This window comes from Chlorocebus sabaeus, chromosome 20 (genome assembly GCF_047675955.1).
Source record: "Chlorocebus sabaeus isolate Y175 chromosome 20, mChlSab1.0.hap1, whole genome shotgun sequence".
Lineage (NCBI taxonomy): Eukaryota > Metazoa > Chordata > Mammalia > Primates > Cercopithecidae > Chlorocebus > Chlorocebus sabaeus.
In genome coordinates, this window is record NC_132923.1 from 50,771,319 (window position 1) to 50,795,499 (window position 24,181).

The following is a 24,181-nucleotide window of genomic DNA, read 5'->3' on the forward strand; positions in this document are numbered from 1 at the left end:
AAGTGTATCTGATGGAAAAATGGAGATGGAGATTGAGTTACTTAAGCTCTGCTCAATTTTCATCTATTGTTCTTTCCATCAAGCCAAATTAGCCGTCTTTCTTTAGCTGACTAGTAGGAAAAAGCACGAAAACCAGAAATTACGGGCATTTAAGAATGACTGCCTTCCCTCAGTCCTGGATTTCTAGGAATATTTCAGAAATCTGTGGTTATTTGTTACAAAAACTGGGAGAAGATTTTACAATGGCAAGTCCTGTGAGGTGAGCACCTTGACTAAGTGATCAAAGTGAACATCACTGGGAGGTGACATATGAACGTCATATATACCTGAGATTGATGCCCCGAGAAGGGCACAACATCACTTTAGTGTTATTTATGACCAAAATACATAACCTGCAACCAATCATGAGACTATGTCACACAAATCCAGATTGAGGAACCCTCCACAAAATGACTGTTCAGTGCATTTCAAAAGTGTTGAGGTCGTGAAAGACAAAGGAAGACAGGACTGCCACAGATGGGAGGAGACTAAGGAGACCCAACAATTCCGTGAATCACTGTGTTAGTTTATTAAACACAGTGTAGGATCCTGAGTAAAATCCTGGACCAGATAAAGGACATTAATAGAAAAACTGACAATATTTAATAAGACATATAGATTGGTTATTAGTATTATATTGGTGTTGAGTATCCAGGGTTTTTATTTTTTATTTTTTTTATTTTTGAGATGGAGTCTTGCTCTGTTACCCAGGCTGGAGTGCAGTGGCGCGATCTCAGCTCACTGCAACCTCTGCCTCTCTGGTTCAAGCAATGCTTCTGTCTCAGCTCCCTGAATAGCTGGGATGACAGGTGTGCACCAACAAGCCCGGCTAATTTTTGTGTTTTTAGTAGAGACAGGGTTTCACCATGTTGGCCAGGCTGGTCTCTAACTCCTGATCTCAGGTGATCTGCTCGCCTTGGCCTGCTGTGCTGGGATTACAGGCATGAGCCACCACACCCAGCCCAATTGTCCAGTTTTGATAACTGTAATTTGGTTATGTAAGTTGTTAACATCAGGGGAAGCTGAGGGAAGTATATATAGGAACTCTGTACTATTGTGCAACTTTCTATAATCTAAAATTATTTCAAAATAAACAGTTGAAAAATTGAGGCGGGGGGGAACATGATGAACTTCTATATTCTTGCATTTAAAAAATTACCAAACTTGAGAGTCACATCAATTATTGTTATTCACCAAAATGATCACTTTAACCTTTATAATGTATGTGTAATGTGGGATCCCTTTCAGCATGTGGAAGGGTCATTAGCTCCGGGAGGCACACAGGCTAGACAAGAAAAATTTGGAGAAATGATACTCAGTGATATACAGCATTCATTCAACAGATATGCCAGGTAGGTGCTAAGAACACGACTATGAACAACATGATAGATTCCTGGCCTCTTGGAGTTTCCAGTCTTATTAATAAGGAAGATAAAATCAGAACGTTTGTTTTCTGTTTTTGTTTTTGTTTTTGCAAACATCAGGAGGTGGATTTCTTAGTATAAGGCCATGGGGGCATAGCAACTTGTGTCAAAAGAAGAAATTTGCTACAAAAATTGGAGAAGGTATTCAAGTTGTTAAGGCGGTGAGGTGTGTGTGTGTGTGTTTGTGAGAGAGAGAGAGATTGTGTGAGTGTAGTGTGTGTGATGTGCTCTTGATGTGAACCAGTAAAACACACTTGTAGGCAGGAAAAAGCAGAAAGGTGAATTACAGGAGAAAAGTCAGTAGAAGGTCTTAAGGGGGACAGACTGAAAGGAAAGACTGAAGGGAGGAAAGGTAGAAATGAGAACAGTTAAAGTCATTTAATAATACCAGGTAAGCCACTGGCCTAACTGCAAAGAAGGCAAGAAGGTCGCAGGGTAATGAAGGCCTCCTCTAAGTGTCATTTCAGAAGGTGTGGGTGAAGAGGGTAGAGAAAAAGATTGGGGATGGGAGACACGCAAGAGGAAAACATCAAATTGGGGACTGCTGAGATGGGGAATGAAACACCAACATGGTATGGAAGGAAGGATACTAGCCGCCTGCAAGTGGGGAAGGAGAGCATCCAGTTGGTACCCAGGCAGCAGCGAGCGTGTCCGGGGTGCGGCTGGCCCAGCCCGACCCCGAAGGGCTGGCGAACGGGGACGCCTGGGACGGGCGCTGGGTCGGGGAAGGTTGTGGGGGCAGAGGGGGAGGTGTGCGCTGTGTTTGGTGATGTCATTGCAAGTCAGTGAGCGGTGAAATTTAACACCGGCCAGATTTGCTTGGCTCCTCTTCTTCCAGGCAAAAGCAGCCGGCAGCAGTCAACGCCGAGCTCCTGCAGTTGCCACCGGCCCCCTCGCACCGACTTGATTTCCGAAGTGGGTGTGTGTGCTTGTTTGACAAATGTTCGGGCGCGGGCTCTTTCCAAGGACTTCCTCCCCCACTTCATCTCCTTCCCTACCCCCACCCCTTTCTCCTCCCAGGCCCAAAGCAGAGGACTCCACTGGAGTCACAGAGTCGCCTTTGAACCGCAAGTGAACTTGAGTGCTGCACTAGCAGCCAGGCTCTCGCTGCCGCCGGCGCCCCGCGGCCTCCCAGTGAGGTTTACCTCCTCGCCCGCCCTCCCCGGGGAGCGCAACCCTGGGCTCGTTCATTACCGAGCCAGAGAGCTAGGAAGCTTGTCCTCCCCTTCGGGTGCTATTTCCTACCTCCTCCCGACTTCACCGCCCCGCCCCCCCACTTTTTTTCTTGTTGCGGGTTTGGAGCATGGTTTTCATGTGATTGTTTTTTCCCTTTTTCATGGACAGTACCTGCACCCTAAGCAATTCAGAGTTGGCTTCTGTTTTCCGTTAGCGCTTTGCTGCACGGACAAATGCATACAAATGCATTTAGGAGCCCACAGAACAAGGCGTGGAAAAGTCTCCCCCACGGCAAAAACGTAAGTAGCCCACCCGCCGGGTAGGGTAGGGGTTAGACCAACCCCTCTCTCCACCCCCTGGTTCTGCTGAGCCTGATGGAGACCTGAGGTCCGGCTCCTTGGCACTTTTTGGCGTTGGGAGCGGGCGAGTACCCGCGGTATATTCCCCTTGTCTTCTCAGCTTGTAAAATACCGTGTTTGAAAGGATGCCTCGTGCCAGCAGATCTCAGAAGTTTATGCTAAAGCGATCTTTTGGCTCGAGAGGGAAAGTTCGCTGGAGCGAGTCCCGAGGTCCAGGGCAGCGGCTCCCGAGGCTCCAGAGCTCGGCTCCGACGATCTCTCTGGCTCCAGCTCCCGCCGCCCTCGCGCCCTCCTCCCCTTCTCCTCCCGCAGGGCCCTGTCGAGGTCCTGCTTCCCCGAGGTGCTTCTCAGGGCGTCCAGCCTGGCGATTGCTGTGACGCTAGAGATCCCCCAGGGTCGGTGTGCGCAGCCTGGACCACTGCACTCAGGCGTGAGGAAGGGTCGCCAGTTGGGGGAAGGGGATAGCTGCAGAACCTCGGGCGTCGAGGGGTTGCTTTACCCACGGGCTCAGAGGCAATCCCCTCTTGTTAAAAGGCCAACAAACGTTGCCCATCAGAGCCGAGGCTGCGCCCTGATCACTGCCCTGTCACTGGGGAAGTGGCACTCGCGGCAGGAACTGGGGAGGGGAACAGGACACGGGGGCGGGCCTGCCCTTCCTGGGGAGGGTTTGGGCGGGTCCTGACGGGCACCCCACCTCCCTTTTGGGCGCTGTACCTGCTCCCATGCCTTCACTGGGAAAAGGGCGTGGACCAGGGGTTGCGCGGCTTTGGCTGGATGCCCTGGTCCCCCTGGAAGAGGTCAGTGGGTTACACAAGTTTGCTTCTGGCCCCTGGGTGAGAAGGGTGAAGCGGCTGTGGAAGTCTTCTGCAGAGAGGCTGCCCCTCAGGAGGGAAGGTGGGAGGAGGGCAGGGAACAGAATTGACCTTGTCAGCTGAGGGCAGGCGGAGGCGGGGTGCGGAGAAAGAGCGCCTTGTGGTAGTGTTTGTATGAACATGTGCTTCCCAGCCGCATGCTGCCCAGCCTGGCTGGGGCTCGCGCGCGCGCTCTCCTCCGACCCCTGGAAGCCTCGCTGCTGGGCTTCCCAGCTGACCAGATGCACCTCCCCGCACACCCCCATCCCCATTCAACAGTGAAGAGGAAACCTCCCAACCTCCTCAACCCCGTGAGGGCAGCGCGGTGCTGGAGGCTGGGGAGTCCTGGGAGCGAGTAGAGGTCAAGCTCTGCGGGTTGCCTTCTCAAAGCGGCTCACGCAGGTCGCATGGGGTTCCCAGGCAGAAGATTTCCCGCCGCTGTTCTCGATAAACATCCCTCTGTGTGGACCAGCTTGGAGAGTCGGGGGTTGCAGCCCATCCTGCGAAATTGACAGATCTTCCCGCTGATCAGGGGCGGATGCAGAGAGGCTCTAGCCCCGCCAGCCTGGAGACTCCAGGAGAGGCGGATGCAGAAAGGCTCTTGCCCAGCCAGCCACCGCATGCTGCCCTCCTGCCGCTCCCGCCCCAAGGGCTTTCCCTCTGCCACCGCGCGAGGCCCACGCTTGTGGCTAACACTCCCCTTGGTAGTTGTGACCAACCTCCCGGGTTAAAGCAGATCTGCTCCTGGGTTCTGTCTTGTCTGGTTTACACTTCCCTTCCAGACGCTCCCAGAAAAGGCCCTGCATAAATTCTTGGGCAGTTTGGGGTTTGTAAATTGGGTCCAGATGATTGGGGGGAGGGAGGCAGAGAAACCAATAGAATGGATTGCACCGGAGGAACTTCTGAAGAAAAATTATAAAACGTGGAATGGGAAGAGAACCCTTGTGCAGAGACGTGGGGATGAGTAGCAGGTTCTGGATGAAGGTGTTTGTCTCCCATGACCACCAGAGGCCTTGCAGCCCTTGGTTATCTCATAATATCCAATTTGTTCTATTACAGGGGCCATTGGGGATGAGCTGCAGAGAATTAAGGGTAATCCATAATTACATCAGATTACAGAACTCACAGCTCCAACCACACACATGCAAACTTGGGAAAGATAGTTAATGATTGGGCTGAAAAAATTGTTTCTAGAAAATCCAATTTTCATAAATAATTTGGAATTTTTCAGTTTGAAAAATAATGCCACCAACCCTTCGAAGTTTGAGGCGGGGCGTGGGGGCGGGGAGCTGGATTTGGAAGAAGTAGCTGATTTATAATGTCAGGCCACTGAATTAAACCTTAGACTCTCTGATGAAATCCCTGAGTTTTATTTTCCTTTTGTGGTGATGTTTTGTAAGAGAGGGAGCGCTTTTTAAAATCACAGTTCTGATTAGTCACCGAAAAACACTTCCAGTTTAAAACTGGATCTTTACAGACACTTTCTTTCATGGGGTCTTTTATATGGGTGGCCTAATGTGAATTTGTAGAATTAAAAAAAGGAAATGAAATCTCAAAGTCAGCTTTAGATACCTCAATTTGACATATTATCAGAAGGTCTCCCAGGCAGGCTATTATGGTAATTAAAGACTTTTATAACCAAAAAGAATTTTTGGAATATAAAGATCTATTTCCTAGATGGCATGAAATTCTATTTTTTAAAGTTGCTTATCTTTGTGTTCAAATAAATTTTTAAAATAAACTGATGACTCAGGGAGAGGAAATGTAATTTATGGAAAGTACTTTTGAGTGTCATTTAGACATTCTGCTTGGTAATTTGTGAACTGCAGAATAAAAGTAAATTTTATTATGGGAATTAAAATAGCTGTGCTAGTTTCCTTGCCATGCCTTCCAACTATGACTTATTTTAGAATTTGTAACTCTAAGTGAGAACTAAAGACAATTTTATTTTCATTCTCATAAAAGGCTAACATTATTCTGTCATTCATTTATTCATCATTCATTAACATATTTATTCAACACATGTTTACTGAGCTCCAACTATGTGCCCAGTGTGGTTCTAGGCAGTAGAGATACAATGATGGAGTATGACAGATCCACAATTGCTGCCCTCCCAATGTGTCCAGTCTAATAGAGGAAATAGTAAATGAAACAACCAAATATAACGAAATGAGAGGAGGATATATACATGAGGGGAACCTAGCAGTCTTGGATGGGTGGGTAGGGGAGAAAAGGATAATACCGGAAGGACAAGGCAACCAAAGGAAATGAAATCTAGACTGAGACCTTAGTGAAAAGAACATGAAATTTTCCAGACAGAAGGAACAATAAAAGGCTCACAAATGAGACAGCACAGTGCATTTGAGGACCTGAAAGAAATGAAGTTGGTTGGAGTACACATTCTAGGGAAGAAGTGACTGGAGCTGGGGCAGGAGAGATAAACAGAGACCAAATTCTGAAAGGCCTTTAAACCATGTTTAACAACTAGAGGTTAGGGAGACTTGACTTTTCTTGATTTTGGGATTGGAGTATAGGTAGAAGATACCAGAGAATTTATGTATTTGTTGAAACGCAAGACCACCTGATAGTTTCACTGGAAGATTATCTGATTCATTAGTTCATTTGAAAATCTTTATCTAACACTAGTATGTGCCAGGAACTTTACTAAGCTAGGCAGTAGTTTAACACTCTCTGTGATATTACTAGGACAGACTAGTTTAGCTGTATTTTTCTTCCCTCCTACTGACTGGACTCTAGACACTTTGGCTATATGAAGTTCTTAAGCTTTTATCTCCCTTGCACTGCATGGATTGCTTGAATTCTTGGAATTTAATGAAAAGCTCTACAGGTTGAGTACTGCTCATCTGAAATGCTTGAGACCAGAAGTGTTTTGAATTTTGAATTTTTTCAGATTTGGAATATTTGCATATATATATAAAATGAGATATCTTGGGGATGGGACTGAAGTCAAAACATGAAATTCACTTAAGTTTCATGTACAGCTTATACACATAGACTGAAGTTAATTTTATAAAATATTTTTAATTTTTTGCATGAAATGAAGTTTTGACTGTGACCCATAAAGTCAGGTATAAAATCATTCCAGTATGGCATCATTTCAGCCCTCAAAACTTTTCAGATTTTGGAGCAGTTAGGACTTTGGGTTTTCAGAGTGGGGGTGCTCAACCTGTAGTACGCCTCACACTGGTTTAGCTATACAACTACCACCTGAGTTGAATTAATAGTTGGAAAAATTCTTTGTAAGTAAGTTAGTGACAGTACTACTTTGCTCCCTGAATCATTCAACTTTATGTTCACTGCTGTGATTGAAAACTCTTTTTTTTTTTCAGTTATTTTGAGAACAAAGAACAGAAATTTTACTATTTCTGGATCTTAGTAGCTAGTAAAGAGCAAAATCTGTAAAGCTGTCATTACTTAGAGCTAAGTTTTTGGCATGTAAATGTAGGGTGGTGGAGATTGTTGAAATTATTAATGTATATCACGTGTGTGTGTTTTTCAGATTTGTTCACCATTTTCAATTGGTTTAAAAGAAGGCCACCAACTCATAAAAAGTTGCCTATTCACAAGATTTCAGAAGTCCTTCCCACTATTATAAATTGAATCTATGTAGGAATGAGCATCAGTAGCCTGAAGACATATGTTATAATACCTAAGAGTCTCATGGGTACCCTAAACAAAAAAGATTCCTCAGATTACCCTAAAGCAACTTGGATCCTTTGAACAAAGAGGAAGTTGAATAACTCTAAGAATCATTTAGGAATGATGCCTGGGATGAATATTAGTCATTTACATGTTCTGAGTATGGTCTTTGGATGTATATTTTCTGTCTTCTCCTCTTTAGGCCTTTACCCTTACATGTCCAGTTATGTTTGGACTGTGGCTGGTGTCAAACTGAAAATGTGACTAGCAGCCAGACTCATGCAGAGTGTTTCTTCTTTTGTTAGATATCTATATCATGGGTTATATTTTTTGAGCCTTTATTAAGTGTTTGTTACCATATTGTTGACTTCTTTTGGATATGGTCTGATTTTGTTAAATGTCTGAGTAACTATGACTCTATAACTTTGTATTAGTGACACATGGTCCACATATGCAAACCAGTGAATGCAAACAAACATGCTTTGAATATTTGAAAAATGTTCATGTTTAATATACCAACTAGACTATTTGTGGGAGTAAACTAAATATATGAATGAATTAACAACTTAGTAGACTATTTTAGGTTACTTAAATAGTATTGGACCAAAACCATAGGAAGACCTTTACAGTTTTGTGGTTAAACAACAAACCTTTTATATATATGTATGTGTACACACACACACACACACACACACACATATATATAACATTTTGCTAAGTAATTTGTTTTTTGTCTTCTAATGCCAGTATACTAATATGATCCCATCATACACACAAATTACAGGATTTTACATTTGGAATGTAAAACATAAAAACATAAAATTTGTATTATGTCATCACATAATAGATGAGTCAGCTAAGACCTAGAAGAGGACAAAGAACAGCTGCTTCCCTAGAGGACTCTACCATCTACTGCTAATGTGGCAACTTGATAAGTTTTATTTGTTTAGGAAATGTATAGTAAATGTAATATCATAAGGAGAAAAATCCAAAGAAACAAACAAACCTAGTCCATTAGATATTTCTCAAGAATCTTGGATTCATTAAATACCCATTTTACACAATGATGAAGTTTGGCTCTTTATCAAATTGACTATGTCAATGAAGCTTCATCCTTACTCTGTGTACCCACTTCAAAGACAAGAAAGCTAAAATGAAAAATAGGTAAAAAAAAAAAAAAAAGAAGAAGAAGCCTTCCATATATGCTACCATAGCAGATTTAAAAAATTCTATTTCCCTTCTCTTTCTTTGGATATCTAACTAAAATTGCCTGTGTTTTATTTTATTTTTTCCAAGTATTAAAAGAATCAAGTCCGTAAGGAAAAAGCGAATTCCTCAGTCATTTGGAGATAATACTTTTGATCATTTCCTTTTAAAAAGTATTTACTATCAATTTCATGTAATACGTGGGTACACTAGAGATAAAGATGAAGACCTGCTGCTTGCTCAGATATTTACTTTCATAAAAGGTAGGACTTATAGGGGTATAATAAAGTCACAATTAATGTATCAAAAGTACAGAGATGGGGGAAAGACTCATTCTCCTTTAGAGATGATGGGAAACTTCATGGAGCAAGTATTGATTTAATTAGGCTTTGGGTATACTTAAGAATAATAGGTGGAGACTGGGAGGGCATTTCAGACATATACAAGCTCTTCCCAGCAAATGGAGAATAACTTGGTATGACTGGAACTTTGGAGATATCAGGGGTAGTGGGATCCATACTGCTGAAAAAGGAAATTGAAGCTGAATAATAAGGGCCTTGAATGCCTTGTAAGAAACTTTTCCTGTTCTTTTTCAGTTGGCTATTAGTTTTGGTTGTAACTAAACAAAGAGAAAGAGAATCTATTTCCGTCATTGATCTCTACCACTCAATTAGTCATCAGCTTTCATACATAGGTACATTTACGTAAGGTATGGCTCAACTGATTTGTCATAATCCCCTAGGATCACCTGTCTAAAGAAAGATGTTTGATGTACTCAGGTTTTCCTGCCTCACACCAGGAATGAACTTGTTAACATGTTTATTTCCATTTTTCTGCACTGAGGTCATTGGGGAAGTTGATGAGTTTGTTGAATTGCTAAATGAGCAGTGCTGGCTGTTGTAATCGTCATTAGTTATTTTTAAGGGAAAAGTGCCTGTTGGGTTGTTTCTATGCATCTGAATGAGCCTGATTACCTTGGGCAGGTGAGACATGCCTCCATTCACATTCAACTTTCTACTTAAGACAGCATAATTCAGATGCACCATCCTTCATTGACTGTAATCCTAAGTAAGCAGTTTCTTAATCTCACTGATATGTATCCTGCCAGTTATATGTTTAAATATAAGTTTGAAAGGTAAATAGCCTCCTTACTCAAGCTCTAAATCACATTAGGATACATCCTGGAGAGCCCACACATCATTTTAATCTTGCACAATGGTCCTCAACCTTGTTTGCACATTAGAAACACTGGAAAATGTTTTAAAATGCCTGTGCTATGGACACATTAAAATCAGAATCTCTGTGGGGCAGGGAGAGAAAGATCCAATTATTAGTAGTTTTTAAAACTCCCCAGGTAGGCCAGGCATGGTGGCTCATGCCTGTAATCCCAGCACTTTGGGAGGCTGAAGTGGGCAGATCACCTGAGGTCAGGAGTTCGAGACCAGCCTGGCCAACATGGTGAAACTCCGTCTCTACTAAAAATACAAAAATTGGCTGGGTGTGGTGGCAGGTGCCTGTAATTCCAGCTCCTCAGGAGGCTGAGACAGGAGAATTGCTTGAACCTGGGAAGCAGAGGTTGTAGTGAGCCAAGATCATACCACTGTACTCCAGCCTGGGTAACAAAGAGTGAAACTCTGTCTCAAGAAAACAAAAACAAAAACAAGACAAAACTCCTCAGGTAATTCCAGTGTGCAGCCAAGGGGTAAAAAGATCCAAACAGGCAGACTTTATATCATCTCTTGAGGGTCATTTATTTTAGAGTGGTGGTCCTCAGAATGTAGTCCCAGATCAGTAGCATCAGCACATGCAGGAAGTTGTTATAAATGCATATTCTTGAGCCCCACCCCAGACATACTTAATTAGAAATTCTGGGGGTGAGGCCCAGCGATTGTTCACAAGTCCTTCATGTGATTCTGATCACACTAAAGTTTGAAAACCACTGACCTAGTGCAGTAGAAAAGGATTTTTAAAGGGCCAAATAAAAATTTAAGGGTCATGTCATGTTATAAAATTAGATATATATGATGTAAGCAAAAGTAAAATCTATTTAGATGTATTTTAATAACATTGTAAATGTAAACACAGTGAATGTTCTAAATAGTTTTGTCTCAGAGTTTGGTACACATACAATCTGCATTAGAATCAGCTAGTTAAAATGTATGCATCCTGGATATGCATCGCAAATTTTTGAATCATAATCTCTGTGTTGGGGCCCAAAATCTGCATTTTTTACAAGTTGCTCAGGTGAGTTTAACATTTGGGAACCATCCATCTAAATGAATAATGTCATATATAAGAATGTTTCATAGGCCTCATTGCAATATATGGTTTAGTTATTTATCCATATCAGCTGAAATTTCTGCAATGATTCAGTTGATTTGTTTGTAGAGTTAGTGACAGTTGTTAAGTATTCTATCAAAACCTTGTCTTATAAGAGCTGTGCTATGGACTAAGTATGGCCATAGAATGTTCGATTTTAGAATTACTAACAAAGGATAAATACCATTTTAATACAAATGAGATTTGTGTTCCATTATAAATAGTCTGATTTTATATTTGCTGGCTTAAAGTTTGTAAAAAGATCATCTTTCTTACATTAAGATGCTCCTTATACTAGTTGGTAAAGGTAAAAACATCTTATTAGTAATAAATAGAAAATGTACCAATTACTACTAGCACATCAGGAATGTAATAAAAAGGAATTAATGGTTTATAGACAGCTCTATAATCACTCCTTGCAGAACTGCATTTTACAAATACATCATTTGAACAGTCCCTGGGTTAGAATCAAAAACAGAATCAGGGTCTATATTAGCAAAATTAGGTAATGAAGTATTGTTTTCAGCATGCTTATCATATCTCTTCAAAATTATTTCTCTAATTTTCATTTTGGAGGTAGATACAGCCAATTATGAAGAATGTTCAGCAAAATTTGTTAAAAGTTTGGTTATACTAACAATGTCACAAAATATTTTTGCTTAGAAACCTCATCAATACAAATGGACATTTTAATTTGTAGTGATTGGGTACTTTGCTTATAGCTACTACTAATCAAAATGCTCAGTGTTGACATCTACAGGTCATTGCTATTTTCAAAACCAAAGAATCATGAATCTAGTACCAGTAATTTAAGTATGATATTCAAATGACTTTCACACATATAACCATTAATTTAAACAAATAAATAGCTGGTTCCCTCAATTTATAATCACTATAGTTAAGCAACTATAATTTGCATTATTTTTGTGGGAAATTCTATTACTTTGTATGAAATTGCATACATGGTAATTTAACATAATATATGATAATAATACTACCTACACTAGTTCATAATTATCGAATGTTTCCTATGTGCCAGGTACTGTTTCCTGTGCTTTACATGAACTTTTTAAGTTAATCTTCAGAAAATCTTATGAGATAGGTTTAACAGATAAAGCAACTAAGGCACAGAATGGTTAAAAAGTGTGCCCAAGTCACACAGTAAGTGGCAAAACTGGAATTTCCCTTCAGAGCCTTTGGTCTTAACCACTATGAATATTAAAATATCATGCTATTTAAAATAAACGCTTAATTCTTAATCTTGCATAGACTTTGTTTTGGATTTTATAAGACTGTAAATGTCCAACTAGTTTTTCCCAAATGTTTTTTTCTTTTCCTAGGAAACGACTTCTTCATTTTATTGTGCTATGTGTGGCTGGGGTTGTTGTTCATGCACAAGAACAAGGTAAGAAAATTACCTTTTAATTTATTTGCTTACTTAAAAATTCTACTTCCAGACAGCAAAAGTACATAACTTTTAACTCATCATAGCCTTAAATTCAATATTAAACAATAACAAAAATTCCATCCAGTACCATGAGAATGTACGGTTAAAAAAACCAATTTTTGGGGGAAATATGACCTTTAAGAAATTACTCATATCTTCTGTCTGTGAAATTGCTTACATTTTTAAGCAAACTCTATAAAAGAGAAGTTTTGTACAATAAAAAGGCTTTGCTTGTGACTTCATTTTAAGTGGGAGTTCTTGGGGGTGGTAAACTGTGACTGCATTACCTTTGCACTTCTTGATACAACAAAAGCATATAATAAATGTTCCGTCTAGATTTGCATCATTAAGAAACAAAATGGAATTTGCATAGTAGTAGGCTTAGGATTCTATTTAATTCAAATGGGGAGGTTTAGAAAATAAACCTAAACCTGTTTTGTTTGTGCCTGCTAGTTAATTACTCTGGTAGTATGATTAAGATAGAGTTTCAGGAGTCTATGTATATCCTAATTCATTCATTTAAACATGATTGAAGCATCTTGTATTTCCTGTGTAATATCCTATTGCCAATGATTGAAAATGCAAATAAGATAATGTCTCTAGCACCAAAGTGAAAAAAATGCCTTTGTCAAAGGTGAAAAACATACTAAAGTCAAAGAGAAAAATCCTAGAACTGTGCTGGAGAAAGTAAGAAAAATACAAGTAAACAAATTAGAATGAAATATGTGCAAGGTAGAGAGAAGCCAAAAAGGCAGAGTTGTATTCTGGTTGACCAAATTGACAAGTAGATACAGATAAATATTCTTTCAACTATTACATAGATAAATTAAAATATTTCTTAGGAGACATTTTCTAAATCTCTTTTATGGGAAATGATTAAATTAAGCCACATGTCACATGTAACTTCATGAAAAACTATTACTGACCAAGGCATTTAGGTTACTTCATTTTGCTTGAAGTAGTCATGAAGAGGAAAAAAACTCTCTCTTTTAATTTATTGGTATTATCACTGTTACTGTTTCTGAGAACTTACTATGAACTACTAGTCACTGTGCTAGTAGAATATACATTTTCTTCAACACTGCCTCATCGCAGGGTTTTGTAATTATGGCCATGATAGGACAGCTGAAACTAAGATTAAGGAGAATAGGTAACCACCTCCAAGTAACAGCCTAATGAATGGTAGAACCAAGATCTGAGCTCCTATTTTGACAGCAAAGTCTACAAATTCCTTAAAATTGAGACTCCTAGAGCCACAGAGAAGATAAGGAAGAGAAGAATACAATTATTAATTAAATGTATATTTTGTATCATGTCCTTTGCTGGTACTTTACATATATTATTCTAATCACCATAATGAACCTACATAGTAGGTGTTATAGATGAAGAAACTGAGACTCAAAGAAGTGGCTCACCTATAGCTTAGATTTGAATCTAGGTCTGTCCATCTCTGAAGACAAAACTCTTTCCCTTAAACATTCTCTAGCTTCACATTTGCCAGCCACTGGCATTACGAGTTTAATAATTTACCAAATATATTATTATCAAAATATTAGAAACCCATGCAAAGAAAGATACAGGGAAAATTAAATATTTATGAATAGATTTTTTAAAAATCTAGAACCAACAAAAGTAGCAAATGAAAGAAACAATATACTTCTTTCACCCTTAATATCTCATTTACCGAATGTAAAATATGCTCTTTTATTTCAGGGCAAGCATCATAATTTTCAGTCTTATAGACCTAAAATTTTATTGCCAGTTCTTAACAAAAAGAAAAGTCCTTTAGAAAACCTCTCAGACTTTAGAAAATTGAATATTTTTGAGCACAGGAAAGAAATGGAAATAGTATACTATCAGAAACTTAGAAACACTTTTTTCCTAAAAGAAATTTTGTGATTAAATTGGCATGATGCAATTTGTAACACCTAATCAGGAGATTGGAAAACCATTATCAGAAAAATTGTGTTTTTATATGATCACAGATATTATTTATATTCATATTGCTGAATATGTTTGAGTGAGAGATATTCTAAGTTAGACTTATCAGAAATAAATATTTGTGTGCTTATGAGATTTTTCAAAACTTAAAAAAGTATATCAAAGAATTACAAGTACTGTACAAAGTTTAAAGGCCAAATTGTATGACAAAACATATAGCAAAAAGTAGTGTCCCTTCCCCTTACCTACTCCTGCTATTCTCTGCCCAAACTCCTTTAGCACCTTCTTTTGGTTTTAACATCTATATTTAATACTATAATGTTTAAATATTATATTGACTTCCTATTATTAATGATGAGGATTTAACATTTCTATACTATTTTCTGTGTCTTCTTTTCCTCCTTCTATTCTCTCAATATAGTTTTATCCAATTTTTGGTTAAATTAATATTCACAATGCAGCTTATTATGACCATGTGCATATTTTTTTAATCACTGAGCCATGTACATTTATATTTTTTTCTTGTAAATATTACAAGATTGCCTCCTTTTCTGTTTGCTTTATATTCTATGTCACTATCACTAAATCTCAGATATTTTGAAATATATTTTCCCCAAAAGCACACAAAATACTCCAGAAATTTGATTTTTTCTGGGAGATATTCCTTCTGCATGTTAAAATTCTGCTCTGCTGTGGACCAGTAGTTCTCTAAGCTTTCAGTGGAGCTGATATCTGTGTTAGATGGAGTTCTTGGAACTCTTATTTCATTTTTCATAGTCTATTTCCTTATTTGGGTGCAGCATATCCTCCAGTTGCATCCTGAGAATATGCACTTGGGTGGTGCATTTTTTAGAACATCCCATTTCTGAGAATGTGTTTATTCTCAGTCTTACACTTAGAGGTAGTTCAGGTGAGTATAAAATTTTAGGCTGTAAATATTATTCCCTCAGAATTTGAAAGATTTTCATCTTTTGCCTTTTTTATCTGGCTTGCAGACTTTTTAAATCTGATGTTATATTAATTCTTGGTCCTTTATATGTGACCTTTTGATTTCCCTTTTAATCCCTTAAGATCATCTATTTATCTTTGATGTTTTGGAATGTTACAATAATCTTTCTTGATACAGGTCTTTTTACAACTCATTGTGCTAGGCACTTAGTAGGCCTTTTCAGGGTGGAAGCATCCTTAATTTTCTGGGAATTTTCCTGTATTATGTTTTTCTTACTGATATATTTATTTCCTCTTTCTTCAATATCTTTTAAATATTAAATCTTCAGTATTGGGCTCTTTATTTTCTTATTTTTAGATCCTATTTTCCGTCTTTGTTTTATGTACTACTTGATATGAGATTTTTCATCACTTACTATTCCAAACATTTTGTTTAATTTCTTATTTCTTCTGTGTTTAAATTTTTAAGGGTTTTTTTTCCGCTGAGACAAGTCCTTTTTTTTTTTAAGCATCCTGTTCTTATTTCTTTGATGCAATGTCTACTCTTATCTCTGTAAAAATAAGAATGATGATTTTTTCAACTTTTCTTCTGCTCTCTGCATTGTCTTTGTTCTAGATTTTTGTATTGGTCTGTCTTTTATGTTGGAGAAGTTATTTATAAGTATGCAGCATTTCTGTTATCATTTAAAAGTAAGACACTGGCCAGGTACGGGGCTCATGCCTGTAACCCCAGCACTTTGGGAGGCTGATGTGGGCACATTATCTGAGGTCAGGAGTTTGAGACCAACCTGGCCAACATGGCGAAACCCCATCTCTACTAAAAAATACAAAAAAAATTAGCTGGATGTGGTGACATATGCCTGTAATCCCAGGTACTTAGGAGGCTAAGGCAGAAGAATTACTTGAGCCCAGGAGACAGAGGTTGCAGGGCACTGAGTTCGTGCCAGTGCACTCCAGCCTGGCTGACAGAGTGAGACTCTGTCTCAAAAAAATAAAAAAAAAGAAGAAGAAAAAGAAAAAAAAGTAAGACACTAAAAATATGCTTAACAACTGTTTGCATGGGTAGGCTAGTTAACTGAGATGTTTCACATAGAGGATGACTAAGTAGAAATCTGTCTGACTATTTTGTTAGGCTACACATGTCTGAGGCTGCAGAACTTCTCTAGAGAAGAATCCTCCAATATCTTACTTGTAGAATATAATCCTGGTTGCCACTGTTATTAGAGTTAAGTGATATAAAGAGGTTCTTGGGTTGGTGCAGGGAGGATTGTCTCACAATTTTGTATGTCAATTTTAGCCAAATTCTTTCTCAATATGGTGCTTCCCTTCCATTTTCCTGTATGATTGATTCAATGTTTCTATGTCATTAACCTTTGGTCTCCTTTAGTCCGGAAGCTTCTTATACAAACTTTCAATCCTCCACCCTCACATATCCCCAACCCTCAATTTGAAGTCTCATTGCTGAATTCATTGATTTGGTACCTTCAATTCTTGAGCCTTTTCAGGATTTTGCAATATGAATCAGCCTGCCTGTCATTAGCATTTGCCTCTGTAAGCCCTTAGGTTCAGTTTTTTCAGTTCTGGTAATTTCTTCATGTGCTTTTCATTTTCCAAAAATTTGTTGATATATTTTGTCTGCTGTTGTCTCTTCTACTCATTAACTTTGTCCCTGTAGTTTTAAACCACATTTCCTTATTCTCATTTGAGTAAGATTTTAAGAATGAGAAGAAATAAGCATCTATGTGATTTGTCATGGTTTCAGTAAATTCCCTTAAATTTCAACACAGCTAAGAAAAAACATTTTAAGTACCTTATTAATAGATGTAAATTGTAAGTTTTTTGTGTCCAAGTTTTAGGTGTAATCTAATGAATAAATGATTCTATCTCAAGAAAAATTAATTTTGTAAGCCTGAGTTTTCTGAGGATTTGACAGATGTAGATACCTTTTCTTACCTGATATGTGTATTTTCGTTATTACTTTGTCTGTGTTGGTGGGCTGGCTGCCAGTGAGATGCTGGCATAGCTACAACACTTCTCTGCAATGACTTGCACCATGCATAATGTGTAACTAATTCTTAACATGCACATCTTTCTCAGGTTCACCATCCCTAGGTGCGAAAACCACATGTGTAAATATCTCCGTGTAGAATATTCATCTCAAGGAAGAATTTCCCATAGAAATTAATCTGAAATGTATTTATTGTTAACAGAAGCAGTTCATTGTAGCTGCAGTAACTTCAAGTCCTTTCTGCACAAACACTTGTATGGGCACTTAGCCGAAACTTTTATACATAGCTTAGAGCTTCGTTTCTCATTTTATAAATAAACTTGAATTTATCTCTTTATACAGAATAGACGTGCTATTTAAACTAAGAATAGTTTTAAGAAACGATTGCCACCTTTAACATAGCCAGTGTGATGATGGTATTTAAGCACAGGTGTTCCAGAGCCAGCATCTTGGAGGTCTGGTCCAGCTTCAACCATTTATTATCTAACTGACCTTGAGCAAGTTTCTTAAATACTCTGAGCCTCTTTTTTAACAATGCTAAAGTGAAGAAAATAATAACACTTACTACACAAGGCTGTTGTGTGGATAAAACAAAGTGTTTAGCTTTGTGCCTGTTACATAAGGATACAATAACTTTGAGTAGAAGAAGGGGAAAACTCCAGATCCTTTTTTTCCCCATATCCTCATAATATTTGAAAAAATAAAATAAAGCGGTTTATTTTAAACAATTTCCTTTAGTTCCTTAACTCAGTGAACTGGAGCTGGGAAGCTGTGTTTGAGTCTTGATTCTGACATTGACTATTTAGCTGAGACTATACAAAATAATACAAAGTGGATATTGGGCAATTGTCTAGTTAATTTAGTCAGTTTGAGTAAATTGGCAAGAAAAAGAAAAGTATGTTGATGTCTGTATAATCGTTCTCATTTGCAAATTTGGTGACTTTATTTTAAACAATCATATTTGTTCTTTCCTACAAACTGGAAAGAATATAGCTTTGGGGACTTAACTGATCAAGACATATGAAAATTTAAAACAGTGAGAATTCATTAAATTTAAGTGCTATGTTATATTAATTCAGTTATTTAATAGTTAAGAGTTAGCTCTGTAACTTGTTATAATTTATAAAGTGATACATTACTCCTTTTTATCTAAAAATTGATAACTTTCTTTTAAGTATTTTAAACTACCAATTACTAAGAAATGTAAAAATCTCCCCATTTTGAGGGAGTAAACATAATTATACAATTCTTCTTCTTCCAATTATTTGTGATAGAGTGTCGCTGAATATTCACACATATAATGGTTCTTTGGTTCTCTGTACTTGTAAAATGAGTATAACCATTGGATCTCCCATATCTATTTCTTTAGGCATATACTATATTCCCCCCACAGAGTCAATTGATACAGTCACTGAGTTTAGAGTCAAAGACTTGGTTATGAGTCATAGTTTTATCCTCTACTAAGACTTAATTTATCCTTTCTCCCTCCCTCTTTCTCCATCCCTCTTTCTCAATCTACTTCTTCTCTCTCCTCCCTCTCCCTCCCCCTTTCTCCTTCTCCCTCATCTTTCTTTTATTCTAACTTGCGATAACAATATCAGTGCTGCTTACTCTACAAGTTTCAAATGAAAGACAATAAAGTTTGGGCTATCTGTGTCTACATAGTATGTAAGCTTAGAAGACTGATTTCATTAGCATACTAAGAGAGGATCTATTTCTCATTAGTGTTTAATGAAACAACAAACGAAAATTGTGCTGATGCCTTAAAGGGGAGGTAACCTCTTGAACTGAGCCTTGTAGGATAAATAAAGATTGGAATGAAGGGATATACTTAGCAGGACTATGACAGGATGAGATAAAAAAACAGATAAGTTTGTTATGGCAAGAAATTCAAGGAAGAATAAATACAGAGAGTGGAGAATGCTGTGAAATGAGCAGATGTATCAGTGAAGAAAAAAATGAATAAGGGCTATGTCTTAATCTGTTCTCATGCTGCTGATAAAGACATACTCAAGACTGGGCAATTTACAAAAGAAAGAGGTTTAATGGACTTACAGTTCCACATGGCTGGGGAGACCTCACAATTATGGTAGAAGGCCAGGAGGAGCAAGTCACATCTTACCTCGATGGCAGCAGGCAAAGAGAGAGCCTGTGCAGGGAAACTCCCCCGTATAAAACCATTAGATCTAGTGAAACCCATTCACTATTTCAAGAAAAACATGGGAAAGACCTGCTCCCATGATTCAATCACCTCCCACCAGGTCCCCCCTACAACATGTGGGAATTCAAGATGAGATTTGGATGAGGACACAGCCAAACCATATCGGGCTAGTATAAAGCTAGAGAGCTGTCCCCAAGACCACCCTTACTTCTGACACTAGCTTCAAGTTAAGGGGTCCCCAAGACTACTCTGAGCCTCAGTGATACTTTAGAAGGACTCACAGAACTTACCGAATTTGTTTTACTCAGAGAATTCACTGAAGTGTTATATTCACAGTTAAGAATACAGATTAAAATCAATACAAGGACACAGATTAAAATCAATATATTCACAGTTAAGGATACAGATTAAAATCAATACCTGGGTTTAGAGCGTCGCAACAAGAAAGAACAGTAAGTACAAACGCCATGAGTTTAAAATTAGTTGGGTGGGTTTCAGAATGAAGGAAAATACTAGTTTGGCTGGAGCAAAGTTAGGTAAGATAAAATGATAGGAGATGTGATCAGAGAGATAAGAAGAGAATAAATGGCATAGGTGTCTTATACCTTGGAAAGCCATTGGAGGATTTTGGTCAGAAGACTGGCATAATCTACTTTACACTATGAAAAGATTATTCTGCTTGCTTGTGTGGTTGTGAGACTCTTCACTGAGAGAAGCACTCAAGTAAGAAAAATGAGGTTTGGGGAAAATACATTGAAGTGGAAATGCTTTTGGAACATCTGATTTCTATTGGATAAATTCAATAGACAATTGGATATGCAAGCCCAGAAGAGAGGTTTGTGAGTCAGCATATGTGGTTGTTGTAGCCATGGTTGGATGAAGTCATTAGGCTTGGTATTTATAGCAAAAAGAACAAGGCGTTGTCTTGGTGACACCACCATTTATTTTATACTTCAGAAGCAAATAAAGGAAGGAGATACAGTCAGTTCTGCTGTTAGGTAACACATACCTTTCCTAAATTTCACCATCATAAGAAATTGGCTTTAGATGACTGCCTGCGTGCAAATTCTGCCTCTGCGCTCCCTAACTGGGTAAGCTTGGGCAGATAATTTAACTTTTCTATGACTTACTTTTCCTAACTCTCACAAGGAGATAACAACAGTGCCTACTTCATATAGTCGTTGTGCGAATTATGTGACTTAAAATATTAAATTTCTTAGAATAGTGCTTGGTACAAGGAAATTTAGTAAATGCTGCTATAATTCTTACTTTTCAAAAATGTAAAGTACCTAATATAGTGCTGGGTTGATCATTAATATTCTTTAAATGGTAACTGATTTTCCAAGTGACATGAACTGGATTGATTTTTTTATATAGGGCCACTCACAAAACAAGCAATTTACTTCAGACAACTTAGTTATTTCTTGTTAACATTGGTACGAAATACCTAAATTCAACCCCAAATTGTAATTTGGTGATATCTAAGTCCAGGTATAAATTAAATGTTAAAGAGTCTGACCTCTGAGTGAAAGCCTTTCTTCTTCTTCTCTCCCCCACCCCCATTTTTTTTTTGTCTCCAGTTCTCCCCAGCTCCACTCATATGTGCCTTCTACCCTTAAGTGTTCTTTAGTCTCTCTTCTCTTAACATCTTGCTCAAACACATTTGCTAAGTGTATTCATACTCAGGTATGAAAGCTTAAAATTAGGATGACAATTTGATAATTTCACTTCAGGTACCAATTTTGGTGGCTATCTAGAGAGTATTCCTCACTGAGATTTCTGTGGGGTAAAAGTAATACTGCCATGATTAATCAGTGAGGTTTGCCAAGGAATATGTGGAGTGGTGTGGGGAATATAATAGCTGAGAGGTCGTGTGGTGGAGCAGTCAAGAGACTTTAAAGCCATATTGATTGGGTTCAAATGAAGCTCAACCATTTATCAGCTGTGTGACCTTTACCAAGTTACTTAATCTCTCTGTGCTTCAGAGATTTTTCATTTGTGAAATGGGTGCAGACTTTAAGTATAAACTTGAAACCAAGAGATATTATCTTCTCACTTTTGTTCTTGGATATCATACAGAAGAAAATAATGAATGAAATAATAAACTTAAAAATCACTTTCAGCAAAACTAGGGGACTAATATAATCTGCAAACCCCCAAAATATGCTCAGAAAAGCAGAGCCCATATGGAATAAGGTCAATAGTGAGACTTCAGAAAGCACCAGCAAAACCAGACTTCCTGAAGGTGAGAAGCACACCCCAAAATACACCTTTAGCACCTGTACACAAGTGCTACAGGGTCTGGGGAAGGCAGAAGCTGCCAAGGGGAAAGTATAATAAAGAAGCACAGATAATAGCTAAAATGGATCAGTGGGTACAGATCTCAGAAAATGCAAAAATCTGCTGAGATGAAGGATTCATTCTGAAGCATATACCGATGTGAGGGCATATGGAGGAAGGAGAATGAAGGGTTGTCCATAGGGCTGACTGCAGAAGTCCTCCTGGACTAGATTTGGTTTAGAGAAGAAGGTGGGGCTAGAAGCCATTTGAATGAAACTGGTAGTACCAGAGCAGAGCCTTTGGGTTTTGAGACTTGGAAGTCACAGCCCATCATCTTCTTCCGCCAGCATCTTGCTATAAGTTGCTGGGCTAGGAATTAATGAGTAAAAGGAGTTGGCACAGCACAAGTAGAAATATACAATAAGGAAACATGTAAGGAAAAGCAGCAAAAATGAGAATGTACACACAAAAAATGTTGCTGTTAAACCGACAAATATTCTGACCAAATATGCCCCCCTTATCACCTATACAGAGAAAGATACTAAGGCAGAAATGAAAGAACTCAGGGAAAAGTAAAAGAAGGCAAGATATTAAAACAATATGAATTGTGAGCTTGTAGAAGTCAGTAAAGAAGTCATAGAAAAATTACCTCATAAATCTAGATGAAATTGGAAGGAGCACAAAGGGAAGTTATACTTTCAAGGAAACAGTAAAAAAAAATAAGAAAATCAAACAAACAAAAATGAATTTAAAGAACATAATAAAAAGGATTACAGAGAAATGATACATGTAGAAGACAACAATGATTCAACATACTCATAATAGGAGTTTTTAAAGAAGAAAACCAAAACCATGAAATAGAACCAATATTCAAGGATACAATTCATGAAAAGTTTGCTGAAGTAAATTAAAAAAAGACTTGAATCTATGCAATTAATGTGCATACTAAGCACCTGAAAACATTTATCAAGAATGGTCAATATGGAGCCATATTCTAATAAAATTAATGCATTTCAAAGATAAAGAATAACTCTTTTGAGAATGTTGGTAAAAATACGGAGTCACTTATAAGGAGAAAAATATTTAGCCGACTTCAGATTTAGAAGGACCACCTGAGAACCGTGGAACTACAGTTGCAAGATATTCAAGGAAATAAAGTATCATGAAATAATTTTATATCCCACGAAATTTAAGGTACAAGTCTACAAAAAATCAATTCTGGAAAGTCCAACACTCGGGAAATGTTGTTCCCATAAACCCTTCTTGAGGAAACTAATAGACGATAAACTTCAGCCAAAGAGAAGTGATTGGAGAAGCTACTACAAAAGTCCAGCTCTATTTGTCAAAAGAAAATGTGGGAAAAAGAAAAAATATAAATGCCATACAAACTAATAATGTAGGAATGGTACAATTACAGAAAAATAGTAGAAGAGAGGAAACATGTGGAGAGTAGATTAATTTTGCTGATTGCCGTATCTGAAGAAGCTAGGCATTAAATATTATACGGTTGGTAAATTAGATGAAAGAAATATAAGGATATTTAACAATGAAAAGATAAACACTAAGAAAGATACTCCTATTGACTAATATTAGAGGGTATGGGAAAGGGTTAAAGGGAGGAAAATAAAACATTGTTCAAAGGAAAGAAGTAATAGATATGTCTAATGAAAGGACTAGGGGCATTATATACATTTAAAATTTTAAAGGAAACCCTTAGAATAAAAATACAAACCCTTCTAAATCTCAAAAGATATATACAAAGTAAAGCAAAGGAAACAAACTACATAGTGAAAGACTTCAAAAAATTAAAGTGGTAAAACATAAAATAATACAACAGATTAAACAAAACATCGTATTAGCAAATGTAGATAGATTTAGTTTATATATTCAAAGAAAAAATTCAGATTGGATCAAAAAAGAAATACAAACCCCTTTTCTTTACCTAAAGCACAGTGTTTCAAAGTAGATGAAGACAAAAACAAAGGCAAAGGTGTATCAGACAAATGTAAACAAAAAGAAAGTCTATTGAGGGAAGCTTAGTCTTACCACCAGTTAAGGTAACGCCAAAAAAAAAAAAAAAAAAAAAAAAAAAAAAACCCAATAAACTAGACATAGAAGTTCTTTTTGTAATTCTGAAAGGGGCAGTACTCAATAAATATGTGAACTGTATGATTATCTGTGCATAAAAACCATGACATCAATATTCATAAAGCAAAGACCACAAGAGAGAAAAGACCAAATAGACACACTACTGGTAAGAGACTTTACCTCTCAGTTGGTGGCAGATTAATTGTATAAAAATAAACAAGAATATAGAGGATATAAATTACATAAACAATGATGTACAACTAACTGGTATGTA

The 24,181-nt window shown here is 37.9% G+C and overlaps 1 protein-coding gene across 1 annotated transcript in view; it reads left to right on the forward strand.

The window, feature by feature from the left end:
- Positions 1-2,480: 2,480 nt before the first annotated feature.
- COL24A1 (collagen type XXIV alpha 1 chain) overlaps positions 2,481-24,181 on the forward strand; it is a 390,023-nt gene continuing 368,322 nt past the window's right edge. The window contains exons 1-2 of the mRNA XM_007978084.3: positions 2,481-2,938; positions 12,375-12,439. Of these exons, the coding sequence (XP_007976275.3) occupies positions 2,883-2,938; positions 12,375-12,439 (121 nt within the window). The 5' untranslated portion in view covers positions 2,481-2,882. The remainder of the gene's footprint in view (positions 2,939-12,374; positions 12,440-24,181) is intronic.